The following is a 25466-nucleotide window of genomic DNA, read 5'->3' on the forward strand; positions in this document are numbered from 1 at the left end:
ATTCAATGTCTAATGGAGAAAGATGTACAACTGAGAGCCACTCCCCATGCTCAGATTGTCTGAAAAGGATCTGCCAGAGTGGCTCTGAGTACAGAGCCCTTAGAAAAGAAGGGTCATCTCCCTCAAAGTGCAATTGTCTTTATTAAAGATGGTTCTCAGGACACGGAAACTACAACCTTAGTATTCATTTTAAATGAAACAAGCATGATACACATTATGAATAGGAGTTCCTGTAATATACAACCTACCTGACAAATACAAAAATAGCTAATATGGCAGAAATTACACCTTAACGTGATTTTAGCATTTTGCATAATTTTAAAGTACAAAACAAAATTTTTAATGGTTTTAATTGTGTGAAAGTATCCTGAGGACAACTGGCACATAGCAGCATGGTAACCATATATGCAATTAATAAAACTTTTCATTAACTCACCAGCTTATCCAGAGATACAGCACCATCCTACACAGCATCATGCCCAGCAGCAAGCTGAGCATATATTCATTTAGGGTTAAAATATTTCTTGAGGGCTTATTGCATATCAGGTACTATGTTAGGCAGGTATTGAGGTTACAAGAGTAAAACACTAACAAAGCCATAACCCCCAGCTTCAAGGAGTTTACAATGTAGAGATGGAGACAATTAAATTAATAGGTGAATCATTATAATCTATAAGATCTGTGAAGGAAATATACAAGATGTCCATAAAGTTCATGTGCATTTGAAAATAGCTGTCTTAAAATAGACAACTATTTAACAGACAACTAATTTAAATTGCACATGAATTTTAAAGACACCCTGTAAAATGCCCTCAGTATAATGATTACAGAATTAGATTCAGAAAAGGTCTCTAAGAAGATCCCTTCCTCACTGAGACTTCAGTGATAAGGAGAAGCTGGCCATACAAAGACCAGAGCCTGGTAGACAGTGAGGAAGCGTAGAATTTCAGACAAACCAACAGCATGTGCTCTGAAGTGGGACAGACATCAAGCATTTAAGAGAGAAGTTGGAAAGTGAACGGTAGCCCGTAAGGGTCAGTAGCAGGCCAGAGGTTTGATCACGTGAATTCCTTTTTGCGGTTTGTGAAGTCCGCATTTCTTGCACTTGAACCCTCGAGGCGACCCCGCAGCGCCAGGACCCGGCACCGCGCCATCCTCCCTTGTTGTTGGGCTGCGTGACCCTTTCCCACGGCACCGGAGGGGAGCCAGCCCTGGGCGGAGGGTGAGGTCGGCTGCCGCTTGACACCCCTAGGAATGGCAGCCCCATCTATGAAGGAAAGGCAGGTTTGCTGGGAAGCCCGGAATGAGTACTGGAAGTGTTTAGATGAGAACACAGAGGATGCTTATCAATGTAAGAAGTTAAGAAGATCATTTGAATCCAGCTGTCCCCAACAGTGGATAAAATATTTTGATAAAAGAAGAGACTACTTAAAATTCAAAGAAGAATTTGAAGCAGGAAAATTCCAGCCTTCAAAAACAACTGCAAAATCCTAGGCTGTTCCTGAACTTTTCAAAATGGCTGAAACTACTTTCTGGACATTGAAAAGGCTGCACAGTCAGTAGAGCCATGAATCATGGTAAACTTCAGTGCTTGTTTCCTGAATACAACACTTAATAAGAAAAATGATCAAGGAACAGAAGATTCATGAAGAATTGAAATAAAATGGTATTAAATATGCTTTAAGAAATCTATATTTAAGAAAAAAATTAAAACCTATGATCAAACATTAAAAAAAGAGAGAGAGAGAGAAAGTTTTCTGTCACTGTGGTTGGTAAGGAGAAAGGATCATAAGAAAAAAAAGGAGAGGTAGGGCAGTACCTGTAGCTCAGTGAGTAGGGCGCCAGCCCCATATACCATGGGTGGCAGGTTCAAACCCGCCCTGGCCAAACTGCAACAACAAAAAAAAATAGCTGGGCATTGTGGCTGGCACCTGTGGTCCCAGCTACTTGAGAGGCTAAGGCAAGAGAATCTCCTAAGCCCAGGAGCTGGAGGTTGCTGTGAGCTATGGGAAGGCAGGAAGGAAGGAAGAAAGGGAGGGAGGGAGGTGTAGACATAGAAGGACAAGTAGGCCCCATTAAGCCAAGGTAAGAAGAACCATTAAATTCAAAAGTCCAGCAGAAAGCTTCAAGTAAGAGAGCACCACAATCTGTTTTACATTTATTTTATTATTTCTTTCTCTTTTTTTTTTATTGTTAAATCATAGCTGTGTACATTAGTGCAATCAAGGGGTACAATCTGAAATATTCTCATCAAACTGTTCCACGTAGCCTTCATGGCATTTTCTTAGTTATTGTATGTAGACATTTGTATTCTGCTATGGGAAGTATACATTTTTTAGTTACATGGATCACTTTGTTATCCGTGAGTCAGGGTTGTAATTGTGTCCATCACCCTGAAAGTGTACATTATACCTATTAGGTAGATTTTCACCCATGCCCTCCTTCTTTCTCCCTTTCCCTTGCTTGTTTTCTGCTAAATTTTACTTACCTCTGTGCACATGTGTGCTCATCAGTTAGTTTCAGTTTAATAGTGAATACATGCAGTGTTTGTTTCCATTCTTTAGATATTTCATTTAGGACAATGGTCTCCAGTTCAATCAAAATTGTCCTAAATGTAAAAGGGTTTAATTAATCCTTCATGGCTAAGTAGTATTCCATAGTGTGTGTGTATGTATATATATATATGTATGTATGTATGTATGTATGTATGTATGTATGTATGTATGTGTATGCATATGTATATGTATTATTAATCCAATTCTGAATTGCTGAATCCTTGGGTTCATTCCACATCTTTGCAATGCAAATTGTGCTGCATTAAACATTTGAGTACAAGTGTCTCTTTGATAAAATGACTTCTTTTCCTTTGGGTAAATACCTGGTAGTGGTATTGCTAGATCAAATTGTAGATCTACTTTTAGTTCTTTTAGGAATTTCCATACTGTTTTCCATAGAGGTTGTATCCCACCAACAGAGTATAAGTATAAATGTTCCTTTATCTCTGCCTCCACACCAGCATCTATTGCTTTTGAACTTTTTAATAAAAGCCATTCTAACTGGGGTAAAGTGATATCTCATTGTTGTTTTAATTTGCATTTCCCAGATGATTAGTGATATAGAGCATTTTTTCACATGCTTATTGGCCATTTGGCTATCTTCTTTTGAGAAGCTTCTGTTCATATTTTTTGCCCATGTTTTAATGGGATTGTTTGGTTTTTTCTTGCTGATTTGTTTGAATTCTTTGCAAATTCTAGTTATTAGCCCTTTAGGAGACATACAGCATGCAAATATCTTCTCTCATTCTGTAGGTTATCTATTTGCTCTGTTGAATATTTCCTTGGCTGTGCAGAAGCCTTTTAATTTAAAGTCCCATTTATTTATTTTTGTTGTTGCTGTTATTGCCTTTTGGGTTTTCTTCACAAATTCCTTGCCTCAGCTGATATCTAGAAGTTTTTCCAACATTTTCTTCTAGCATTCTTATGATTTCACGCACTACATTTAAGTTATTATCCATCATCAACTAATATTTGTGAGTGGTAAGAGATATGAATCCTATTTCATTCTTCTACATGTGGCTGTCCAATTCTCCCAGCACCGTTCATTGAATAGGGCTTCTTTTCCCCAGTGTATGTTGTTATCTGCTTTATCAAAGATTGATTGGCTCTATGTGAATAGTTTTATATCTGGGTTCTGTTCTCTTCCCTTGGTCTGCCTGTTTCTGTGCCAATACCACACTGTTTTGGTTGTTATAGCATTCAAGTATAGTTCAAAGTCTGCTAATGTGATGCCTCCAGATTTTTTCTTTTTGCTTAATAGTGCTTCATCTATTTGGGCTCCTTTCTAGTTCCAAGTGAAGCACAGAATTTTTGTCCATATCTGTGCAATATAACATTGGTATGTTACAGACTCAATGCAACCTATAAATCACTTTTGGTACTACGGACATTTTAACAATGTTGATTCTACCAATCTATGAGCATGATACGTTTTTCTGCCGCGCCCACGGCATATAGCCGTAGTGAGGCAGTGCTGTCCGCGTTATAGAACGACGGGAAGGTGGTTTGTGCTCCCCGGAGCTTTGCCCCCAGCGCCCCCAGTATGCACAGCATCAGAAATGTTGCCTAGCATGCTCAGTTACCCGCTTAAGTTTAAAGATTGTGGCGTCTACTCATGTGTTTGTCATCCTGTACCAGAAGTCTGTTTGTTCTGATAAATTGTCAATATGTACTTTCCTAAGAATGAGCACAATGCACTACTAATCCAGATAGAGCACAGCCTTGTGAGCTGCTAAACTCAGTGGCACCAACAATGAGCACATAAAGATGTTTTCCCACCAGTGAGCTAAGACGATAAGCCCAAGGACATGAAATACAAATTATCTACATAAGTTACAAAGTCACTGAAACACATCCACCCACCATAAAGTCCTGTTCAGAACATCTTGTTTCACCAATTGTCACGCATAATAAAAATCAATAGGAAAAATAATACTTGTCAAGGAATTTACTCTAAATCAAAATTATAATTATCAATAACAATAAGATCAAATAGTAAATGTAGAATTAGTCAAGCATTAACATAAAGAAGATGTCAAGCTGTTCTAAAAAGATAATAAGAAACTGAGATAGGAGAAAGCGGGCAGAGTTGACTAATAACCGCCACCCTCCGGAAGCGGAACGTTAAAACATAACAATACATGATAAATCACACTTGTAAACGCAAAGATAACCCGCACACGTAAGCAAAAAGATTGCATTATGTAAGCTCTGTAAAAATGTATAAATACCAACATGTATACCCAATAAATTCACAGCTGCATACTCCAACCCGTAGTGTGTCAGACTGTCTTTCCTGCGCCGACCTCTCAACTTTCCTCGTTCCTTCTCCCTGCACTCCCTCGGACTGAAGGCCACCGACAGGGCGGTCCGTTACTGGTGGCGCCTCGAACAGGGACCTGAAGGACAGGTAATCTTCTCTCTTTTTCTTTCTTTTTCAAGGTTGAGGGCGGCTCTCACCAGGGAGCTGCAGTCCCGCCGGTAAAGGCTGACCGGTTAAGTGTGAGCAATCAGCAGGTACCATGGGGCACGCATTAACCAAGGATATTAAAGCATGCATGGATGCCTCACCAGCGATAGTCCAAGGTATGGCCTATGCTGCAGCAATGCAAGGACAGAAATTCAGCGCCTATATTAAAAATACCTTCAATAAGGGAGGTAAGGGGCCGAGAGCTCCTGCTGACACTTGCTACAATTGTGGCAAACCAGGTCACATGCAGAAGGACTGTAAACAGTCCCATGCCAATAAGCCGAGGGGGGAACCGCCCGGCTTATGCCCTCGTTATAAAAAGGGGCGACATTGGAAAAATGAATGTAAATCAAAGTTTCATAAGGATGGAACCCCCTTGAATGACAAGGGAGACACTGATTCTGAGGATCAGGAAGTACAAAAGTCAAAAAACTAGATAAGGGGCATTCTCCCAGCCCAGGCCCCAAGGGAGAGCAGGCTGTAGCTTGTAACACACAGCCTTTATCTACATTGAATCCTCAAGCCCCTGAATTTACTATTCATGACCTTTCACGGGGCACTCCTGGAAGTACAGGTTTAAATTTAGCAAATGAAAAGAATGTCTTATTATCCAAATGGGACGGTGTTACTTTAATCCCCACTGCAATGAAAAGGCAACTTTTACCTGGAACGGTTAGAATTATAATTAGTAGAAGTTCAAATTATACTAAAAACTTTGAAGTTATTCCAGGAGTAGTTAACTCAGATTCGGAAAAGACAACGCAGAAGGAGGCGCCAGCAGCTACTACAAGATCTCACCCGCCGCTTGAAGAAAATGAAAGTACACTCGCCGATAGCAAACAAAACCACCGGGCGCATTTCCACTGGCTCCAAGACAGCTGAAAAAGCCCAGCAGAGAAGGAAGCTGGGGGCCCCCCTGCCCTTCGTGGGGCGGGCCTGCCTCCCAAGTGTTACAGCCCCCAGACAGCAGCACTGACAGAATCCCAAGGGTGAGATTTAAAACCTTTATTATTAGCCCTTTACCACTAGTAATTTGTATAAATAAGAAAAATATTTTTACAAACTGAATCTTTGTCAACAGATAAAATTCTTGCCTTTTAAACCTTCTAATTATCAGTTTAGCTTAGTGAATAAGTGACTTCATAGTAAACTAGGATCCTGTTTGGTGGAAAGTGAGTTTTTGAGAGTAAGAGAAATTAAACAGAAAGGAGAATGACATTGTGTAAAGAAAGAATCTTGTGTGATAAATTTTGTCCTGAAACAGAATAGTTATGTAAGAAAGTAAAAGGCAGGGCAAAAGTTCAAGAAAGTTTAGAATGTTTGTAGATGGTCTGTGCAGGTTAAATGAAACTCATAAAAGAGAATTTATGAAAGAATTTACATGTGATCCAGTTGACTATGTATTTCCTTTAAAATCTTTTAACTTGTAAAAATAACTAATTGTATTGCGTCCTTTAATATTCAACATGATAAACAAGTAAATGTTATGTTAATTATAAAAAAACCTTCTTATGTAATGTTACCTGTAAATCTACAAAGCAATCCATAATATGATAATACAGCATTACAAGTATTAAAAACACTTAATGAATTAATTAGACCTAAAAGATTTGTAACAGCTTTAATTTTAGACATTGCAGCTTTAATTTCTATAATCACTACTTTTGCTGTAGCTACTACAGCTTTAGTGCAACAAATGCGTACAACATACTATGTCAATACTCTTAGCAATAATATAACTTTAACATTAATGACACAAGCTAATATGGATAATAAGCTTAAAACTAAATTAAATGTGTTAAAAAGGATAGTCTTAACTTTAGGTCAGAACATTAAGTACATACAACAGAAACTACAAACAAAATGTCACTCAGCATTTCAAACCATTTGCATTACACCTTTACCATATAATGTATCTAACTCATGGAACAAAGTACAAACACATCTTCAAGGTGTCTAGAGAAACAATAATATAACACATAATTTACACAGCTTACAACAAGATATTACAGCCATGAGTCAAGCTCATTTACCAATAACTTCTCTTAACACATTGGCTCAATCTCTAACTAATGGGTTTAAAGCACTCAATCCTCTTAACTGGATCCAGTATATTGTGCTCATAACCATTATTAGTTATTTGTCATTTTGTGTTGTGTTGTTGTTACCATGTCTCATACAGTATCTGTTTTCCTCTATTAACTCTATACGCCAAGAAGTCTTTGAACTACAGTTTAAAAACAAAAAAGGGGGAAATGCCGCGCCCACGGCATATAGCCGTAGTGAGGCAGTGCTGTCCGCGTTATAGAACGACGGGAAGGTGGTTTGTGCTCCCCGGAGCTTTGCCCCCAGCGCCCCCAGTATGCACAGCATCAGAAATGTTGCCTAGCATGCTCAGTTACCCGCTTAAGTTTAAAGATTGTGGCGTCTACTCATGTGTTTGTCATCCTGTACCAGAAGTCTGTTTGTTCTGATAAATTGTCAATATGTACTTTCCTAAGAATGAGCACAATGCACTACTAATCCAGATAGAGCACAGCCTTGTGAGCTGCTAAACTCAGTGGCACCAACAATGAGCACATAAAGATGTTTTCCCACCAGTGAGCTAAGACGATAAGCCCAAGGACATGAAATACAAATTATCTACATAAGTTACAAAGTCACTGAAACACATCCACCCACCATAAAGTCCTGTTCAGAACATCTTGTTTCACCAATTGTCACGCATAATAAAAATCAATAGGAAAAATAATACTTGTCAAGGAATTTACTCTAAATCAAAATTATAATTATCAATAACAATAAGATCAAATAGTAAATGTAGAATTAGTCAAGCATTAACATAAAGAAGATGTCAAGCTGTTCTAAAAAGATAATAAGAAACTGAGATAGGAGAAAGCGGGCAGAGTTGACTAATAACCGCCACCCTCCAGAAGCGGAACGTTAAAACATAACAATACATGATAAATCACACTTGTAAACGCAAAGATAACCCGCACACGTAAGCAAAAAGATTGCATTATGTAAGCTCTGTAAAAATGTATAAATACCAACATGTATACCCAATAAATTCACAGCTGCATACTCCAACCCGTAGTGTGTCAGACTGTCTTTCCTGCGCCGACCTCTCAACTTTCCTCGTTCCTTCTCCCTGCACTCCCTCGGACTGAAGGCCACCGACAGGGTGGTCCGTTGCATTTTTCCATTTGTTTATGTCATCTATGATTTCTTTCCTCAGTGTTTCATAGTTATCCCTGTAGAGATCTTTCACCTCCTTGGTTAAGTATATTCCTAGTTATTTTATTTCTTTAAAATAAAAAAGTTGGCTATTGTAATTGGTATTGAGTCTTTGATTTCTCCAGTTGACTGACACTAGTGTATAGGAATGCTACTAATTTGTGTATATTGATTTTATATCCTGAGACTCTGCTGATTTAATTTATCAATTCCAGGAATCTCTTGGTAGAATCTTTGGAGGCTTTATAAGATCATATCATCAGCAAAAAGTGATAGTTTGAACCCCTCTTTCCCAGTTTGGATACTCTTCATTTCTTTTTTTGCTTGATTGCTGTGGTTAGGGCTTACATAATTAAGTTGAATTCAAGTGGTTAATAGTAGGCACCCTTGTCTTGTTTTAGTTCTTAGTTGGAATGCTTTCAACTTTTCTCCATTAAGTATAATGGCGCTGTGGCTTTGTCATATATGGCTTTTATAATTTTGCAGTATTATCCTTCTACGTCTACTTTGGTGAGGGTTTTTCATCATAAAAGTGTGCTGAGTTGTGTTGAATGTTTTTTCTGCATCTATTGAGATGATCACATGGTCTTTGTTTTTGCATCTGTTTATGTGGTGAATCACATTTATTGATTTCTGTACATTGAACTATTCTTGAATTCCTGGAATGATGCCTACTTGGTTATGGTGGATTATTTTTTTGATGTGTTGTTGAAATCGGGTTTGCTAGTATTTTACTGAGAATTTTTGCATCTGTACTCATGAAGGATATTGCTCTGTAGTTTTCCTTTGTTGTTGTTGTTGTATTCTTTTCTAGCTTTGGTATCAAGGTGAAACTGGCTTACTAGAATGAGTTCAGGAGCATACCCTCCTTCTCAATGTTATAGAATAATTTCTGCAATATGAACACCAGCTCTTCCTTATAGATCTGGTAAAATTCAGCACTGAATCCATCTGGTCTAGGGCTTTTATTTGTTGGGAACTTTTTGATTACTGCTTCAATCTCATTACTTGTTATACGTCTGTTCAGGAGTTCTATTTCTTCCTGACTGACTCTTGGGAGGTTGAATGTTTCCAGGAATTTTTCCATTTCCTCTAAATTTTCAAATTTGTGTGTATGGAGATTTTCATAGATATTTTGTATTCCTGTGGTATCAGTTGTGATATTTCCTTTTTCATTTCTGACTGAGCTAATTTGGGTACCTTTTCTTCTATTCCTGGTTAATCTAGCAAGAGATCCTATCAATTTCATTTATAAATGAAACCAATTTTTTGCTTCATGGATCCTTTTTATTGTTTTGTTTTGTTTTCCATTTCATTTAGTCCTGCTCTGATCTTAATTATTCCTTTTCTTCTGTTGACTTTGGGTTTGATTCACTCTTCATTTTCTAGTTCCTTAAGATATGTCATTAGATTGTTGGTTTGTGACTTTTCTGTCTTCCTGATGTAGGAATTTAAGGCTACATCTCTTAAGAGTGGATTTCTAGTTTTATTCATTCCACTATGATCTGATACCTATTTTTTTTAATTTGTTGAGAAATATTTTGTGACCTATGATATGATTAATCTTGAATGTTCCATATGCTGATTAAAAAGAAAAAAGTATATTCAGTAGTTTTTAAGTAAAATATTCTGTAAATGTTTGCTAGGCCCATTTGCTCTAGAGTCCCATTCAAGTCCAGTGTTTATTTTCTCCTTTGATGATCTCCTCAGTTCTGTCTGTGGGGCATGAAGGCCCTGGGGATTGCAATGCTGCTGTTTATCTGTGCTTTTATCTACAAGGGTATGTTTTGTGACTCTCAGTGCTCCTGTGTTAGGTGCATCAGGATGTAGGAATTTAGTATCCTTACATTATCTTGTTGAATTACTCCCCTTACCATTATATGACTATCTTTGTCTTTCTTTACTATTTGAGATTTAAAGTTAACTTTATCTGACGTAAGAATGGTTATACCTGGTTTGTTTTGGTTTCCATTTGCATGAAATATTTTTTTCCTAACCTTATGTCTGCTTGAGTCCTTATGGGTTAGTCCTTAAGCTATATTTTTTTAGTTCTTTCATTGATTCCTTCTCATCTGGGGCAGCTGTCATTTATTACTTCAGGGTTTTCCTTTGTTTAGATGGGGCTCTCCCCCCACCTCACTTATTTAGTGTGTTTGTAGCATATGTTGGGTAAGAATATTTGGCTTTGCTTGTGAGTGCTTTGATGGCGTTCTAGGTTCTGAACAGATGCCTTGGTTATAGGTACCCTTAGTATGGTGGTTTTCTCAGTTGCTAGTTGTCGTCCGCTATAGCAGTGGTGAGCTATGTGTGTGTGGCACATTCCCTGTTTCTCACTGATAAGGAAAGATGGAAGTTTGAAATCTTTTCTCATTCCCCAGCCCTGTGGTCTTCTTAATATTGTGATCTGTATTAGAATGCCCATTTTAATCTCTGAGACAGTGGGCAGTGCTTCCAGGTAAGAATCAACTGCACCAAGGGGCGGAGACAAGATGGCTGACTGAAGCCAGCTTTCCACAGAGGCTCCCATCCAGAAGGAGAGTTAAAGGACAGAAATTTAGCAAGTAACCTAGTGGATTAGAGCTGCATCAAGAGAGAAGGTTGAAGAATGCACATCAACCCTACTGAGGCAAGCTGCGACAACAAGGATACAAACAAAAGGTACAATATCCATCACCAAGCGGACAGGAGTCCCCTCCCCCATGAGAATGGCTCACAGTGCCCCACAAACAAACAAGCAGAGTTCAAAGCTCCTCCCACTACACTCCATGGGAGAGACCCTCTAAAAACTGGACCTATCTCCCCTACTAGGGTGCCATGGCGTTCTCCTGCCAGGCATAAAACTGTATATATTCTCTACCTGCAACGCTGAGCTCCCAACACTCCCCTCCACTCTCATTCTGAAGTCTGTAGGCTTGTCCCCCAGGAGTCCAGATTCTTGGGTGATTTCTCAAGTGGTGTGGACAGGGCCTAAACTACAGCTAGTCAGTGCTGACTCTGGGTCAAGGGAGTGAGGAGAGGACGGTCGGCTGAGAGGGAACCACACTGGAGCGGCGCTGCCCCGAGGCACAGAGCAGCAGCAATCTTTTAGCAACAATAGGGCTCACTCCCAGATATTCTGAAGCCACACCCCCTGTCTCTGTGGGCAACCAGAGGAGGCCGGACATCTACTCAGGTGGCAACCACCACGGAAAAGATCTGGGACGGAAACACAGAGCCCATGAGTAAAGGGTTTGCCTGAGGTGATACCGGCCTGGGTGGAGAATGGGGACTAGAAACACACATGCAGAGCCAGGAAGTTCCCAGGGCATGGCTGACCCAGAGGACCGCTTTACTGAGCCTAAGAAGCACCCGGCCCTAAGGGGATAATCAGCCTACAGACAAAGGAAGACAGTAGGCTAGAACTGACAGGTAACCAAATACAAACCTGCAGGAGCAAAGACAGGGCTTGAGGCGCAGGCTCTGGGAACTCAAAACAGCTTTGCTTCTGCAGGGGAATTTAGCAGGGACAGACACAAATTCCTGCAAAGTTGTTCTGTTCTGTTAGTAACATCAATGAGGGGTGGGGCTGAAACTGAGTGAACACCCCCCCAGCTTCCATCAAGCGCCCGAGGTTGTCAGGCCTCACCTCCCCCTGCTACATAGAGGCAGAGGGCAGCAGCCTGGCTGAGCAGAAATAGATTTCCTAGTGATTCAGGCAGTTGCAAACCCCTAGAGTATCTGTTCACTACAGGCAACTGGGTCAAAGCCCAGCTGGACTATCAGTGACTGGGTGTGACAGAGGTGCAAGGTGGGGAAGGAGGCATCAACCTTCCCAGACTAATCTATTTGCTGGGTGGGTCCTCCTGACTCCACGCAGCACTAGAGCAAGCCATATCAGAGTAGTCACCAGAACCCTGCAATCCAGTTGCCAGAGACCTTTTAAACTCTCCCACCTGAGAAAGGTGCTGACTGAGACAATGGATTTGGACCTTTAGAACTGAGTCAATCACGCGAGAACAATTCAGGTGGTGCCCTGGGTATGTGGTTGTAAGAAGGTTTGATTTTCCTTTTCCAATTGTTGCCTGTGAGGGGCTGGGTGACTTAATTGCTGGTATGTCTCCAAAGCTGAGACTTCAACCCAGAGTAATTGTTTCACTAGGGTCGAACAGAGACCAGCTGAAAACAAGACAGAACCATTTAGCCCCACCACACCAAACAGGTCCCCAGTTTCTCAGGCCATAGCACTGTACAGGTCCTTGACGAAGCTCCAGGGGAAAAACCAAATGGTGTAAAACAATCATGGGGCGGAACCAGCAGAAAAACTCTGGTAACATGAATAACCAGAATAGATCAAACCCCTTCCCCCGAAGGAAAGATATGGCAGATGTAACTGAAGATCCCATTCATAAACAGCTGGCCGAGATGTCAGAAATCAAATTCAGAATTTGGATTGCACACAAGATTAATAAAGTAGAGGAAAATTTGGAATTAGAAATTCGAGCAGTAATTCAAAAGTCAGAATTAGAAATTCAAGGAAAAATTCCTAAGTTGTCTCAGAGTTTAAAAAATTTAAAGACAAAACCACCAAAGATTTTGACTCACTGAAACAAGAATTTGCAGCCCTCAAAGATCTGAAAAATACAGTAGAATCCCTCAATAACAGAGTGGAGCAAGTAGAAGAAAGGAGTTCTGACATTGAAGACAAAGCCTTTGAACACTCCCAAACTCTAAAAGAGAAAGAGAAATGGAGAGCAAAAATGGATCATTCTCTCAGAGAGCTCTGGGATAATTCAAAGAAGGTTAATATCTGCCTTATTGGAATCCCTGAAAGTGATGAAGTAGCCTTGCAAGGCACAGAGGCTTTTCTCCATGAAATTATGAAAGAGAATTTTCCAGACATGCCAAGAGATTCTGAAATTCAAATAGCAGACAGTTTCAGAACCCCACCACAACTCAATCACAATAAGACATCCCCCAGGCATATCATAATTAACTTCACTAAAGTTAATATGAAGGAGAAAATTCTCAAAGCAGCCAGACGTAAGAAAGCCATTACCTACAAAGGGAAAAATATTAGAATGACTGCAGATCTCTCTGCTGAAACTTTTCAAGCCAGAAGAGGGTGGTCATCGACTTTTAATCTCCTAAAGCAAAATGACTTTCAACCCCAGATTCTGTATCCAGCTAAACTGAGTTTCATTTATGATGGAGAAATTACATACTTTAATGACATTCATATGTTGAAGAAATTTGCCATAACAAAACCAGATCTTCAGGATATTCTCAGACCTGTCCTCCACAATGACCAGCCCAATCCTCTACCACAAAACTAAACTCACTCAGAAACTTTTGATCAACCTCTGATTTCCACAGTGGCGAAAGGATTAAAAATGTCCACTGGACTTTTGAAAAACTCGATACCCAAAATTTTACCAGACTTATCAATATTCTCCTTTAATCTAAAAGGCTTAAATTTTCCTCTGAAGAGGCACAGGTTAGCTGACTGGATACAAAAACTCAGGCCAGATATTTGCTACACACAATAGTCACATCTTACCTTAAAAGACAAATATGGACTCAGGGTGAAAGGATAGTCATCCATATTTCAGGCAAATGGTAATCAGAAAAAAGCAGGTGTTGCAATTTTATTTGCAGATACAATAGGTTTTAAACCAACAAAAAGTAAGGAAGGCTAAGAATGGTCACTTCATATTTGTTAAGGGTAATACTCAACATGATAAGATTTCAATTATTAATATCTATGCACCCAACCAGAATGCACCTCAATTTATAAGAGAAACTCTAACAGACATGAGCAACTTGATTTCCTCCAGCTCCATAATAGTCGGAGATTTCAACACTCCTTTGGCAGTGCTGGATCAATCCTCCAATAAGGAGCTGAGCAAAGAAATTTTAAATTTAAACCTAACCATCCAACATTTGGAGTTAGCAGACATCTACAGAACATTTCATCCCAACAAAATTGAATACACATACTTCTCATCAGCCCACGGAACATACTCCAAAATCGATCACATCTTAGGTCACAAGTCTAACCTCAGCAAATTTAAAAAAATACAAATTATTCCTTGTATCTTCTCGGACTACCATGGAATAAAAGTTGAACTCAGTAACAACAGGAATGTGCACACTCATAATAAAACATTGAAGTTAAATAACCTTATGCTGAATGATAGCTGGGTCAGAGATGAGATTAAGAAGGAAATTGCCAAATTTTTGGAACAAAACAACAATGAAGACACGAATTATCAGAACCTCTGGGATACCGCAAAGGCAGGCCTAAGAGATAAATTTATAGCACTGCAAGTCTTCCTCAAGAGAATGGAAAGAGAGGAAGTTAACAACTTAATGGGACATCTCAAGCAACTGGAAAAGGAAGAACATTCTAACCCGAAACCTAGTAGATGAAAAGAAATAACCAAAATTAGAGCAGAATTAAATTAAATTGAAAACAAAAGAATTATACAACAGATCAATAAATCAAAAAGTTGGTTTTTTGAAAAGGTCAATAAAATAGATAAACCTTTGGCTAACCTAACCAGGAAAAAAAGAATAAAATCTCTAATCTCATCAATCAGAAATGACAAAGACGAAATAACAGACTCCTCAGAAATTCAAAATATCCTTAATGAATATTACAAGAAACATTATTATCAGAAATATGAAAATCTGAAGGAAATTGACCAATACTTGGAAGCACATCACCTTCCAAGACTTAGCCAGAATCAAGTGGAAATGTTGAACAGGCCCATATCAAGTTCTGAAATAGCATCAACCATACAAATCCTCCCTAAAAAGAAAAGCCCAGGACCAGATGGCTTCACGTCAGAATTCTACCAAACCTTTAGAGAGGAATTAGTACCTATATTACTCCACCTGTTCCAAAATGTACAAAAAGAAGGAAGACTACCCAACACATTCTATGAAGCAAACATCACCCTGATCCTCAAACCAGGAAAAGACCAAACAAGAAAAGAAAATTATAGACCAATGTCAATAATGAATATAGATGCAAAAATATTCAACAAGATCCTAACAAACAGAATCCAGCAACACATCAAACAAATTATACATCATGACCAAGTCATTTTTATCCCAGGGTCTCAAGGCTGGTTCAATATACGTAAATCTATAAGTGTAATTCAGCACATTAAACAAATTAAAAAACAAAGACAATTATGATTCTCTCAATTGATGCAGAAAAAGCTTTGGATAATATCCAACATCCCTTCATGATCAGAACACTTAAGAAAATTGGTATAGAAGGGACATTTCTTTTAAACTGATAGAGGCCATCTACAGCAAACCCACAACCAATATCATATTGAATGGAGTTAAATTGAAATCATTTCCACTCAGATCAGGAACCACACAAGGCTGCCCATTGTCTCCACTGCTCTTCAACATTGTAATGGAAGTTTTAGCCACCTCAGTTAGGGAAGAAAAGGCAATCAAGGGTATTCATATAGGGTCAGAAGAGATCAAACTTTCGCTCTTCACAGATGATATGATTGTATATCTGGAAAACACCAGGGATTCTACTACAAAACTCTTAGAAGTGATCAAGGAATACAGCAGCATCTCAGGTTACAAAATCAACATTCATAAATCAGTAGCCTTTATATATACCAACAATAATCAACCTGAAAAAACACTTAAGGACTCTATTCCATTCACAATAGTGCCAAAAAAGATGAAATAGTTGGGAGTTTATCTAACAAAGGATGTGAAAGATCTCTAAAGAGAACTATGAAACTCTTAAGAAAAGAAATAGCTGAAAATGTTAACAAATGGAAAAACATACCATGCTCATGGCTGGGAAGAATCAACATTGTGAAAATGTCCATACTACCCAAAGCAATATATAATTTTAATGCAATCCCTATTAAAGCTCCACTGTCATACTTGATCTTGAAAAAATAATACTTCATTTTATATGGAATCAGAAAAAAACTCGAATAGCCAAGACATTACTCAGAAATAAAAACAAAGCAGGAGGAATCACGCTACCTCAGACTATACCATAAATTGATAGTGATCAAAACAGCATGGTACTGGCACAAAGACAGAGAAGTAGATGTCTGGAACAGAATAGAGAACCAAGAGATGAATCCAGCTACTTAGAGCTTTGACAAGCCAATTAAAAACATTCAGTGGGGAAAAGATTCCCTATTTAACAAATGGTGCTGGGTGAACTGGCTGGCAACCTGTAGAAGACTGAAACTGGACCCACACCTTTCACCATTAACTAAGATAGACTCTCACTGGATTAAAGATTTAAACTTAAGACATGAAACTATAACTATACTAGAAGAGAGTGCAGGGAAAACCCTTGAAGAAATCGGTCTGGGCACGTATTTTATGAGGACCCCCCCAGGCAATTGAAGGAGCTTCAAAAATATACTACTGGGGCCTGATTAAACTAAAAAGCTACTGCACAGCCAAGAACACAGTAAGTAAAGCAAGCAAATAGCCCTCAGAATGGGAGAAGATATTTGCAGGTTATATCTCCGACAAAGGTTTAATAACCAGAATTCAGAGAACTCAAACGTATAAGCAAGGAAAAAACAAGTGATCCCATCACAGGCTGGGCAAGGGACTTGAAGAGAAAATTCTCTGAAGAAGACAGAAAATTCTCTGCACACGGCCTACAGACATATGAAAAAAATGCTCATCATCTTTAATCATCAGAGAAATGCAAATCAAAACTACTTTGAGATATCATCTAACTCCGGTAAGATTAGCCCATATCACAAAATCCCAAGACCAGAGATGTTCGCGTGGATGTCGAGAAAGGGGAACACTTCTACTGCTAGTGGGAATGCAAATTAATACATTCCATTCGGAAAGATGTTTGGAGAACACTTAGAGATCTAAAAATAGATCTGCCATTCAATCCTATAATTCCTCTACTAGGCACATACCCAGAAGACCAAAAATCTCGTCATAATAAAATATTTGTACCAGAATGTTTATTGCAGCCCAATTCATAATTGTTAAGTCATGGAAGAGGCCCAAGTGCCCATCGATCCACAAATGGATTAATAAATTGTGGTATATGTACACCATGGAATATTATGTGGCTTTAAAGAAAGATGGAGACTTTACCTCTTTCATGTTTACCTGGATGGAGGTGGAACATATTCTTCTTAGTAAAGTATCTCAAGAATACTTTAAGAAAAAGTATCCAGTGTACTCAGCCCTACTATGAAACTAATTTATGGCTTTCACGTGAAAGCTATAACCCAGTTATAACCCAAGAATAGGGGGAAGGGGTAAAGGGAGGGAAGGGAGGTGGGACATGGGCGGAGGGAGGGTGATTGGTGGGGTTACACCTGCAGTGCATCTTACAAGGGTATATGTGAAACTTAGTAAATGTAGAATGTAAATGTCTTAACACAATAACTAAGAAAATGCCAGGAAGGCTATGTTAACCAGTGTGATGAAAATGTGCCAAACGGTCTATAAAACCAGTGTATGGTGCCCCATGATCGCATTAATGTACACAGCTTTGATTTAATAAAAAAAAAAAAAAAAAGAATCGACTGCACCCTGTTTGATTGACTCAGTAACTGCTATTAAGGGCTGTTGAAATTGATCTTATCAGTAGGTGGCACTTGGCAGAAGGAACCAGCTCCAGTGTTGTTTTGAGGACCTGTGATCAGCTCTAGACCCTCAGGAAAAGCATTCAAATGCCCCAGGTGGTGCATGGGGCCCTGGAACTTCAAGATGAATCTTATACTCTACCTGAGCAGATGTGGATAGGGGAAGTGAGATTATGTGGGGCTGAGTTAGGTAAGCTTGCCCTCATGCTCCACAAAAGTTGTTAAAGTAGCTGTTTCAGCAGGGGTCAAAATCTGGCCCCAACTTCTGGAGATGGCCACCAGCGATGGGCTGAAGTGTCCCAAGCCAGCCAGAAGGTCTGCTTGTGGAAGCAGGGCCATCTGAGATTCACAATCTGGCTGTCAGGAGAGAATTTCCATCTTTTCCACCCTTCTGTGCTCTGCAGTCTCCCTCCGCTATCTGGCAGCAGGCAGGAGTTCAAATTAGCTCCCCAATGATGGCACTGTGGGTTAGGAGCTTCCCTGTCCAGGATCCCCACCCTGGGCTGACAGCATGGCCTTCATCTGAGGGGAGGGGAGTTCCTCAAGTTGTTGCACATGGGAACTACACTGGACTCTGGTTAGTTCTGCCCATACAGGCTCTTTTACCTCCCAAGATCTGTTCATGATTGAGTCCTAGAAGTATGAGATCTAGCATGTGGGCCTGTCCCCAGGTGCCTGAAGATTGGTACCTAACCATGCCAGTAAGAAGTGTGCTGGCCTCATATTGCCTTTGAGGTGCTTAAACAGGTTTAATGTTCCTCCACATTGGAGTGTATCCTCTGATAGAGCAGCCAGGCAAGCAACATCAGGGAAGACCAGTGAGCAGGGAGCTCACAGTCCAAGCACCGCTTAGTCTTCTGTGGGTCTTTAGGAAGAAACTTTTGAGCCTGTCTCTGTGAAAACCCACGTTTGGTTTACATACCAACATAGGGAAGCAGCGGCTCCTGAGAGCCCTGGGTCAATCATTTCTCTTGGCAGCCATGGGCAGAGGAAAGGAAGAGGAGGAAAAGAATCTAGATGGAGGAAAGCTAACTCTCTGTTCACCCCTGTCCCATCTCTGGAGGGCAGCCTGCCTGGAAGGTCCAGACTCTGGAGTCATACAGATCCCCCAGGACACACCAGCTCCCTGTGGCTCCTGTGGCCAGAGTTAGGAAATGTTTTTGTGGGAATAAGCATCATGAAAACTGAGGGGCTAACATCCCCTGGGGAGGACAAAGGCACATGGCAGGTAGAGAAGCAATATGGCACCTGCTGTCTCAGGTCAGGTCTATGGTGATGGGAAGTGCCCCAGGGTGTCTGGCAACCTGGTGCTTTGTCCTCAAGAAGTTCCTTAGGCCAGTCACAGTGGCTTACACCTGTAATCCTACCACTCTGGGAGCCTGACATGGGTGGATCACCCGAGCTCACAAGTTGGAGACCAGCCTGAGTCAGAGCGAGATCTGATCTCTAAAAATAGCTGGATGCCCTGGTAGGCACCTGTAATCCCAGCTACTTGGGAGGCTGAGGCAAGAGAATCGCTTGAACCCAAAAGTTTGAGGTTGCTGTGAGCTGTGATGCCACAGCACTCTACCAAGGGTGACAAAATAAGACTCTGTCTCAAAAAAAAAAAAAGAGTACGAAGAAGTTCCTCTGGAATTCACTGGTGGCAGCTTGTGAGTGTAGAAAGGCTCTCTAAGCAGCTCAGGAGTTTGTTGATTGCCATAGATATGATACAAGGAGAAAAAAACTGCTTCACCAACCCTTTTCACCGGACGCCAAGCCTCTTGGTGATTATCCTCTGCCAAAGTCTTTCTCCTCTTTGTTCTGCTTTGCAGCTTCTTCCCATGGAAACCTGGGTAGATTTTGGCACTTTTCCCTCAGAATTATACCCAATCTATGATTGTTTTCTTGTTAGTTTTGTTTGTTTGTTTGTTTTGTTTTGTTTTATCTGAAACGTTTCCTTCTTTCTGAGCTGATCTGGCAGCTGGTATCTCTGGTCAGCCATCTTTTCTCTCCTCCTGAATCAGATTTTTGAAACACAGTTCTTCTCTGACAGTATAGACCAAAGGGGCAAGATTGGAGATGATGAGATGAGTAGGAAGCTACTGTGGTCCAGGCAAGAGGGGATGATATCTCAAACAAGGGTGTGGAGTTTGGACATGGAGAAAAGTAGCATGTAGATTTTGGACATGAGAAGAAGTGAACACATTTAAGAATTATTTCAGAGATAAAAGATTTCATGTACATGCACCTTGTTTTCCTATAATCTCTTTGAGAGCAGAATCAATCTTTAGAATCAGGGGGAAATCTCTATACCTCCTATTCAATTTTGCTGTGAATCTAAAACTGCTCTTAAAAATAAAGTCATTTTTAAAAGGCATTTTGGAATTAATTAATTTGTGTAACATCAAATCTCAGACATTAGAGATTAGAACTGGGATCTTTGCCTCCTGTTTTCCACCTCTTTAGACTTTCCATCACTGGGGCCAACTGATCTGAACTGAATAGAACTTAATTTAATGTCATTATAATGGGAATAGGCCAGGACCTAAGGCATCTCAGCAATAAGCCTAATGGCAAGAAAGAGAGACAGTTTCTTGGTGGGACAGAAACCCCACTAAGGTGGCCAGAAGTCTCACATGCACTATGGGCACACACACTTGGACAGTTACACCAGCAGGAATACTTTCTTGTAGGCAGGTCACTGCTGAGGAAGGTATATAGAGTCAGGCCAAATTTCAAGCCAAGAGGATCAAAGCTTAGTCCAGGGGATGATGATACTCCTACCTTTCCAATTTGCTCCCTGCCCTGTTATAATTAGTCAAAATTTGGGTGACCTAAGAAGCACACATGTATCGAAACCAAGGGAAAGTAGAAAATTCATTCAAGAAATATTTATTATGTACCTTCTAGGGCCAGGCACTAGTCTAGGCACAGTGATATAACAATAAACAAAAGTTTCTTCCTTTGAGGAGCTTGTATTCCAGGAAGGGTGACACATGAAAAACAAAATAAACATTAGATTAGAAAGAAAAGCATCCTATGAAGAAAAATGAACCAGGATGATTCAATTTGGCTAGAAGATTAGATTTATGGTATAAAAACTGAGGAGTTAAAATTTAAGTGAATGAATGGTTGATGGAAGGGAAGTTTGCTGAGAAGAGACCTGAAAAGCTGCAAGAATACAGAGGAATTAGAGGTTAGAGGTCAGCAATGAAGAGACTCAGCTGGGAATGAAGAATAGAAGACTAACAGAATAATAGAATACTGGAGCTAGAGAGGTCCTTAGAGATTATGTAAGCCAACCCCTTAATTTTATAAAGAAGTGAGATGTAGCAACTCGTTTTCCACTGGTTTAGGATCACTGTCATTCTCATCTCTCCTCCTATTGCTGTGATTCTCACACCACCATACCTTTCTGATTCCCCATGGCATGTGGTGGCTCTATAGGAAAACTCCAGATTTGAGGTCCTGGTGCCAGAGCAAATTGGAGAAACAGGTAAGGCCCAAGGTGTGATTAACCCCATGAGTGTTTGGTATCAGGAAAGTCATGAAAATGACTAGTTGATCATCTGCTATATGCTAAGTGCTCTAAACACATTAATTTAACCGTCTTAACAACCCTCTGATATAGGTATTATTATCACCATATGCTGAAAGAAAATATTACCATGAGAATGTGACCACTTCTCACTCCCTACCATAGGAATGTGACCACCTCTCACTCCCTACCATAGGAATGTGACCTTTTGTAACTGTTCCAGGAGATAGCCCCAGGAGCTGCAGCAAATGTTTACTTTTAAGCAAATATTTGACTGTTAGTCTTGTCTTAAGACAGTTGAATAATGAACCAGAGTTCTTCTTATCTGGTTAGAGCCCCAGCTGTGTCTATTCCCTCTTACTTTATTGTTAGAGCCCCTGGCATGTCTGCTATTCCCGCCTACTTTGTAGTTTTTGCCTTTATAAGCTTGTAAAAACTGCTGTGCGGGGCTTGACTTCTCAGCTTCTAAAAGAGTTGTAAGTCAAGCTCCGGCATGCAGGAACAAAAATCCTCTTGCATTTTGCATCAAGCGCCATCTCTTGCGGTTGATTGGGGTGGTCAGAGCTCCGGGCAGAGTGGGGGGTTCTGCCCCAAGTCTTTCAATGCCATATGTAAAAACCCAACACTTCATAGCTGGAAAAATTAAACCTGTGTACATGTAACTCTGAAGCCCATGTCCTTTCTATTAGGCCACACAATCTCCTACAATGAGCTCAGTGTGAGTAAAATACAAAGGCATTAGAAGATAAGGTTGGGATTAGGAAGGTTAAGAGACAAGTACCACCGTCTGTAACCATGAACTCTCATTGCAGACAGAGAATGGGAGGCAAGGCCTCCATATCGTGCACTGAGGTCAAGAGGTTGGCAGCCAAAGTTATAGATGCCAAAGTTCCTGAGGGTAAAGTCACCATCCTAAATTCCTCCGTGGAATATGCACTGCCATGTGTCTGTGTGCATGCCCATATTTATGCACATGCACATTTATACAAACATGTAAATGGGGAGAAATAAGACAGACATACGGACCAAGATCAATATAGCTGGAGTTGAAAAGAGGTCTGAGACCCAAGTACTCAAGTTCTTTCTGTGACTAAGAATATAAAAGTGAACATCAGGGGTTCATTATGCTTTCATTTTATAAATTACTCAAGAAACTTAGATGATATGCAAAAAAATCCAACTAAAAAAATTAACGTTCTTGGATAGGAAAGTAAGAAAAAAATCCCATTTGCTACCAAAGACATCAGCAAAACCATAGGTTTTTAAGATTCTCAAATCAAAGGGAGGAATTGGAAAGGTAGGAATGTCATCATACTAACCATGACAGGCAGACTAATTCCATTCTCCTGCATAAGAAGCCATTCACCAGAGTCCCACATGGCAGACCCCATGAATACACAGGCAGCTCTGAACAATGTCCACTGGCAGCAGGTGTCTGCAGACTCAGAGTCACAACACCGTGGTTATCCCTTTCTTTTCTGGAGAATGATAAAGAATGGTCATTTCCTCAGGGACTGCCCTAAAGCAACAGCATCCCCATAACTTGCTAAAAATGCAAATCCTAGGGCCTACCCCAAAGCTATTGAATCTGGAATTCTGGGGTGGGGCCCAGGTGGTTTTAAAAGACTCCTGGTGAGTCTGATGTGTGCAGACATTTAAGAACCACTGGCTAACCCAAAAACTTCTCCCAGGAATAAGAGGCAATCTGGAGGCAGGAAAATTCTTGAGTCAGTAATCAGGAGTTACTCAGGGAAACAAGAAACCCTGCATAAATTCTTCCTTTCAAAGATCAAATCAAGATTTTAGAGATTATGAATGGTATTTAATTTTATTAGACTCCATTTTCAAGCACAGAGAAAGCTAAGCTTCTTAACTTTCAGAAAACCTTGCATTTTATTCTGCAGGCAAGTCTTCTAGTCACCTTCAGCAAGAAAAAGCACCAGCAGCCTACAAGGTTTACAGGCAAGAGGAAGGAGTATCTTCTAGATGGCAAAATGGTGCTAAGAGACATAGAAATAAGGGGCAGCAGAAACAACTGCACAGTCACTGTACCAAACAATCCTTCCACCTCAGTTATCCCACAGGGCACCTGCAGATTCCACTGCAATATCATGGTAAAATAATTAATGCTCATGATGACACTCATTCCTCAAGGCAAAAGCTGAATTATTCTCAGTATACTCTTTTAAGAGGACCAATTCAATTTAAAAACATTTAAGTGATGCTTAAAGGGGTAAACTTTAGTTATCTAGAAAGCTAGTATAGAAAACATTTAAAACATGGTTCTCAACAATGCCAGATAAATCAAGTCTTTTGTGATTTTTTTTTTTTAATTCTAGGGAAATAAGTGACAAAGGAAATAATACTGGAAAGGAATTTGAGGCCTATCAACTAGTGTGAACTCCAGCACCAACAAACTGGGTGGCAAGGGGCAAATAACTAACCATTTAGACTGTAATTTATGTGAGTAAGTTGTTTATTTCTTAAAGGAGGAGGTCTTTATAATCTCTAGCATCCCTAATAGCTTTAAAAATCCTAATCTATTCTGATTCTACACTTTAATCTCACCCCAAGGGCAGAAATGTCTTCCCTTAACATTACATCACCTAAGGATCTATAAACTCCCCCACAAACCTGTTCTGTCTCAGAAGTTAGAGGATTTAACAATTCCCTATAAGTGGTTACAATTCTGAAATTCAATATTCTTGGAAAAGGGATGTCATATTTCATTGTACTTTCTCCAAGAAATTGTTTAATCTATATAAGTTATTTGACTCGGTCATTAGCGATCTTTGTACCATGATACCTCCTAATCAAATTCTGGCAGAATATAAGTACCATTGAAAAGAAAGCATACAGATCTTTCTTCTGAGAAGTACACACTTTTCTTTCTGGTTAGCAATATTATGCAACAAATGCTTCCAACTGGCTTTCTATCAAGGAAAATCATTAAAGATGAAATGCTCTAAGGGACATGATCATAAAAGCCTGAGATGCTTGTAAGTAATTACATTCATGCTGATAATTAGAAGAAATAGTGGATGTAGTACAATCACCTTTCACCACTGGTCTTGGATTTGATTTCTCCAAGGAATGCCAAGAAAAGCCTTTATTTAGCTGCAGTTTATGCTTCACTCAATCCACTTATTTTGTAATGTGAAAAAAGAGAGTCTGAAAAAAGAGAATGGGCACCTTGACACTTTAACTGCTTTGTTTTTAATGAAAATTTCTTCTTTGAAGTGAGAATAAGGCAGGTATGGGCAACAAGCCAGGAAGTGCTTATTTATCACCCAAGAGCCTTACATGTCCTCAAATGCCTTAACCTAGCCTTTAAAATGTCCTCATTAGATTTCCCCACTAACTTATAGACCATGCTTATACAAATTAAAGCATTTTTTTTAATTAAAGCATTTCTTTTTTTTTTTTCTTCAGAAGTTCCCAAAGTTGCTTTATTTTCTTACGATACCTTCACCTACACCCATCAAGTCAGTCTTTTCAAATGTGTGCCTGCTTGCCTAGAGAACAGTCAGAGGCTGGTGTGAGTCTGCTCTAAAGAACCTGGTTCCCACTTTAAAACTCATTATGCCTTAAAGCATTTCTTAACAGCCAAAACATGTGCATACATAGGAGAGTGTAAACCCACAACCTTGGCAACAGGCCCCATGTTCAGAATTAATTAACCTCCAAAGCCATCACAAGGTCAGTGCACATACGTGGACAGAGCAATTCCTCAGAACTGGTGTTTTTCCCCAACAGCACACTGACTGTGGTGGACTTGGAATAAAATTGACAGTAATTCTCTTTTTTATTTTACATGGAATGCATTGCCTATAATCACTATGGACAAAAGTTTTCATAATTTCACTTCTTAATCAAATGGACAAAGAGCAGAAAGGGCACTAAACCAAAGATATTCTTCCACTCCTTAGCCTGTTTAAAATAGTTCATACTTCCCCCTTATACCTATTCCTGAAACTCTGTTTTGGGCTTCCAGTAGCTATCTTCTGCTTCATTGACTCCCACTGCCTGCCCCTTAAGCACACAGTTCGTCTAAGGTTTTTCTGCCCAGCCCTTTTCTT

At 39.8% G+C, this 25466-nt stretch overlaps 1 protein-coding gene across 1 annotated transcript; it reads left to right on the top strand.

The window, feature by feature from the left end:
• The first annotated feature begins 1233 nt into the window (after positions 1-1233).
• On the top strand, positions 1234-1669 carry LOC128588518 (cytochrome c oxidase assembly factor 6 homolog). Its single transcript, XM_053595377.1, has one exon. It carries the CDS (start codon positions 1255-1257, stop codon positions 1492-1494), a length of 240 nt encoding a protein of 79 aa, XP_053451352.1. The 5' UTR covers positions 1234-1254; the 3' UTR covers positions 1495-1669.
• Positions 1670-25466: the final 23797 nt, after the last annotated feature.

This window comes from Nycticebus coucang, chromosome 6 (assembly GCF_027406575.1).
Source record: "Nycticebus coucang isolate mNycCou1 chromosome 6, mNycCou1.pri, whole genome shotgun sequence".
NCBI classification, from domain to species: Eukaryota; Metazoa; Chordata; class Mammalia; order Primates; family Lorisidae; genus Nycticebus; species Nycticebus coucang.